Raw genomic sequence first — 5022 nt, 5'->3', positions numbered from 1 at the left:
TTAGTAGATAAAATGCAATAAAAACATGGTAAATAAGTTGAACATTTTTTTAATACACGAGTTAAAGAAATACTTATTTCAAATTTTCACAAATTAAGCTTCAAATTTAAATAAATAGTGTAATTTATGATATTGGAAATCTAAGATCAATTTGATGAATTTGAAAATTTAAGTTACAAAAATAATTTATTATGCTACATATAGGAGATAAAAAAAATCCTTAATTTTTATTTAAAAATCCAAGATACACAAATTTATCTCATGTTTAGAACAAAAAAAAGATACAAACTATATTACATTATATTGATAATATAAATTTATCAATCACATGCTAAGGGGGAAAATATTGCATAATTGCTCAAAAATAGATCTAGTATACTTTGGGATCTTTATCTTCTGTTCCCTTTTTATCCTATTCATTGCACTATTATTAAAATACAAAAATTTAAGAGTTATATATTTGATTCAATTATTACTTCTATTATTAATTTTTTTAATATTTAGTTCTCAAACAAAAAAATATTACAATTAAATCTGATTTTAAAATATACAATCTTGCATAAATGGCTCTAAATCCACGGGTTTCAAATAATTTTGACTATTTAACTTTCAAATATACTATTTTTGCCCTTTAGATTTTACATTAATTTTTTAAACAAAAATATGAATTCGTTCCAAAACCTAACATCTAACTTACTTTAATTTAATACAATAATGTATTAAAAGCCAACATGAGTTTAATTCAACAACAATCTGACACATATTTTTTATCGAGAGATCATGAGTTTGAATCCCATATTAGAAAAGATACTACACTAAAAAAGAACTTGTCTGCTACATAAATATTTATTTTTCTTTTTTAGGAAAAAAATGTATATCTAGCTATTTACCAAAAAAAAGCATATGTATATATTAAATTAATTTTTATTAAATAATATTTAAAAAATGTCAACTCAAACTGAGATGGTTTCTTATTGCAAAGTTCAAAACAAAATATTTTACAAAAATTATGCATTAAAATGAAGTTGAACAGTAAAAATATAATTTAATGAACACAGTTTGTCCAAAATAATCTTGTTTATAAAAAGAAAACAAAAACAAAATGGGGAACTCTGACTCGTTAACTATAAACGGCCCTTAACGCCATTTTCCGATAAGATTCTGTTCATATACTCAATTCACGCTTACACACACCATAAACGTTTAATTTAAATTAAGATACAAAATTATATGATGAAAACTTGTATTAAAAAACTTTTTAAAATACTTGGATCTTAAGAGTTTGTAGATCAAATTTATAATTTAACTTAATTAATATTATTTAATTTTTGATAATTGGATAGGGTGCATAACTAAACTAACCAAAGCATCAATAAAATCTCGAAAGAAAATTAGTACTCACCCTTTTACATTGCCGTCACCCACATACGTCGTAATTATCTAAGAATGATGCGAGAAGTCCAACAAAATATATATATATATATATATATATATATATTCGAAGAGAAATTTACAATTATTAAAAAGAATTTTCCTGACTTGTCAGTCACACTAAGAGACCACATCCAATAATAATTTTTTCAAGAATTATTAGAGCAGCATAAAGTAACCAATAATGTGGCTGATAATTTGACACCATTGAACATACGAGAAGATAAACCGTATGAAATGCATCCCAAATCTATACCAAAATGGTATAATCAGAAGTTCATACAAGTTGGAAACTTTATGCCAGTTCAATAATAATTGGTCACATATATCTGAAGGTGTGAATTCAATCTGACTCTCACCCCCATATATTGTATCAATAACGATAGTTACCTACGACCCGCTTGTCCCAAATCCCGGCAGTGGGTTTTGAATAGTAAAAAAAAAGGAAGAGTTTTTTTTTTTTCTCTTTTTTTGTGGGTAAATTGGAAATTCCACCCGCATTTGCTCTGCCATATTGAAATCATCTTCTCCCCCTTCAATTTGGTGCTTATTGTATATATAATAATCTCTCTCTCTCCCACTCTCCACCGTCCACTTCCTTCAGTCATCTTCTTCTCTCTCTCTATAAAAGCAACTCCTCCATTAAAAAGCCACTCCCCACCCAACAAAAAAAAGACCCCCAAAAAAAAAAAAGAAAAAAAAAAGAGAACTATTCTCTTCTTCTTGTTGTTCTTGTTCTTGTTCCTACACAAAGATCCCCTTTTTAACCTCACCATGGATGACCCCTCCACTAACTTCTTCTCAACTCTCTTCAAATTCACTCCTCCTCCTCCAAACCCTCCTCCCACCAATTTCTTCCACCTCCACGCGCCGCCGTCCTCCCCGCCGCTCCGGCAGGCCCTCCCCCTCCTCCGCCGCAGCCCCACCAGAGAAAACAACAACAACAACATGGACATAGACAAAGAGGCAAACGACGACGTTTCCAATAATTCTGTCACAGTTGCACTCCACATAGGGCTCCCCAGCCCCAGCGCCTCAGAAATGGCCTCCCTTTTGCTCTCTTCACAGCCCCACGTAGATCAAGAAGATGAAGATGAATTAGAAGATGAAGATGAAGATGAAGAATTAGAAGATCATCAGCAGCAACAGCAGCAGCAGCAGAATCAGCTATCTGGATTCTCCCTCAGTAGACTCAATAAAGGACAGTATTGGATCCCTACGCCCTCTCAAATCCTCATTGGCCCTACACAGTTCTCTTGTCCTGTTTGCTACAAGACCTTCAATAGATATAACAACATGCAGGTAAACAAAAAAACAAAAACAAAAACAAAAAACCCATCTTTTTAATTCATGGATTAGACCTAGATTTGTATTAAAAATTTGATCTTTTTGCATGGGTTGATTTAATTGTGGTGAGATCAGTGATTGAACAACACAGGCAATGTTCTTTGTGCCTCCCTTTGGTACTTTGAACTCTGTGCTATCTGATATCTGCTGCTGATCTCTTCTCCCACGTTTTGGCTTTTGAGGGTTTTTAATTATGAAAACTCTCTCTGTGATCTGTTTTGGCAGTTGCTTTTTGCTCAGAGTTTCTCTCAGGAAATTAATTATATTATCTGGGTTTCTTTTAGATTATCCAAAGACTGAATTTTTCTGTTGTTTTTCTTCTTTCTTGGGAAACAAACGCATTTTCTAATCCCTATTCAGTGTAGAAACTTGAAGGTGGATTCTTCTTTGATTGCAAAGTTTTGGTCTTTATGTTACAATGAGAGAGGAGAGCTAGAAAACCAACTTTGCAAGACTGTATTGATGAATATAACCACCCCCATTTTGCCTTGTTTTAATTTCTCTTGATGATAGTGGGAAAGTTTCTTCCTTTTTTTCCCCTTGAAAAATGTGATCTGGGTTTGTGCAGAATTGATTGTTTTTCAATTTTCTTCACTTTTTTTTCTCAAATGGGTGTTGCAGAATTTGCTGTTTTTTTTAATTTGCTCCCCTTTCTCTCAAATGGGTGTTGCAAAAATTTGTTGTTTTTTTGCAATTTCTTCCCTTTTCTCTCAAATGAGTGCTGCAAAATTTTGTTATTTCCCAGTTTCCTCTCTAGTCTCTCAAATGGGTGTTCAAAATTTCTTATTTCTCAATTTCCTCTCACATGTAAGTTGCAAAAATTCCCATTTTCTCCATACAAAAAGCACAACTTTTCTCCATCTCCATCAATCTCGCCCCAAATTTCCCAAACTAAGAACCATTTCAAACATCCCTCAAGACCTAACCACGTAACTCAACCGTAAAGACATCGTTCGAATCTCCCCTTAACCAATCAACCCCACATCAATTTTTTATTCAAAAACAAGGGAGAAAAGAAAACTTTCTACCATCATCAAGAACACCCAAAAAAATAAAAAAGCTAGAAGAAAGCAAGTGAGAATTTGGGATGAGTACATATATGACTTATTTTCCTCTTCCTCCCTCAGATGCACATGTGGGGGCATGGCTCGCAATACAGGCGAGGCCCGGAGTCCCTCAGAGGCACACAGCCCACCGGGATGCTGCGGCTGCCGTGCTACTGCTGCTCCCCGGGCTGCCGCAACAACATCGACCACCCGCGCGCCAAGCCCCTCAAGGACTTCAGAACCCTTCAAACTCACTACAAACGCAAGCACGGCATCAAGCCCTTCATGTGCAGGAAATGTGGCAAGGCCTTCGCCGTGCGCGGCGACTGGCGAACGCACGAGAAGAACTGCGGTAAGCTCTGGTACTGCATTTGCGGGTCGGATTTTAAGCACAAGAGATCCCTCAAGGACCACATCAAGGCCTTTGGCCACGGCCATGCTGCCTATACTGCTGCTGCGGCTGCGGCTGGTGATCGCCATCATGGGTTCGAGTTGGAAGACGATGAACCTGCCTCTGAAGTTGAGCAAGATTGAGGACGATTGAGATGTATTTGTGTTGTTTGTTCTAATTTAATATGATGATATGGGAGGTGGTTTAGTTTCCCCTTCTGATCTTCTGTTTCGTTTTAGTATGTATGTATGTATAATGTAGTTTTGTTGGGACATTATTGTTATTCTTATATGTGTTCACAAAATCTAGGTGTTTTGATTTTTAGCCATTTTAGCCTATGTTTTTTTTTTCTTTTGTAAATTGATTGGCCATTTTTATTTGCTCTCTTCTTGTTTAGGTGTGATGTGCATCATTATAGTTGATAGTGTTATATCATTAATAAAAATTCGACCATTTTTTAGTTTTATGATGTGCATCATTATAGTTATAGTGTTATATCATTAATAAAAATTCGACAATTTTTTAGTTTTATGAGAACAAAATAAAAAATATATATTTTTCTTTCATACTTATCAAAAATTTAATAGTACTCAATAAAATAGGAGGACTATAAGCATCTAAGTACAATAAAATAGGAGGACTATAAGCATCTAAGTATTTTTTAGGTTTTATGTTAATTTTCTCTTTGTTTGATGTTGAAAGCAATGTTGAATGAATAACCCATCCCTATTCATCCGACAGTCGGAAATTCTTGTTGTCCACCACTAAATTTTTTTAGTGGTGTTTGTTTTTTTAGAGAAAAAGTAT

General features: G+C 34.1%; 1 protein-coding gene across 1 annotated transcript; it reads left to right on the top strand.

The window, feature by feature from the left end:
- The first annotated feature begins 1996 nt into the window (after window positions 1–1996).
- On the top strand, window positions 1997–4543 carry LOC111021562 (zinc finger protein WIP2). The gene is made up of 2 exons (XM_022298579.2): window positions 1997–2733; window positions 3906–4543. Exons 1-2 carry the CDS (start codon window positions 2206–2208, stop codon window positions 4356–4358), a joined length of 981 nt encoding a protein of 326 aa, XP_022154271.2. The 5' UTR covers window positions 1997–2205; the 3' UTR covers window positions 4359–4543.
- Window positions 4544–5022: the final 479 nt, after the last annotated feature.

The sequence above is a fragment of the Momordica charantia genome, assembly GCF_013281855.1.
Source record: "Momordica charantia cultivar OHB3-1 chromosome 5 unlocalized genomic scaffold, Mcharantia_2.0 BLBB01000005.1, whole genome shotgun sequence".
Taxonomy (NCBI): domain Eukaryota; kingdom Viridiplantae; phylum Streptophyta; class Magnoliopsida; order Cucurbitales; family Cucurbitaceae; genus Momordica; species Momordica charantia.
The sequence above is the reverse complement of the archived record's forward strand: the minus strand, read 5'-3'. Positions and strand labels throughout refer to the sequence as shown.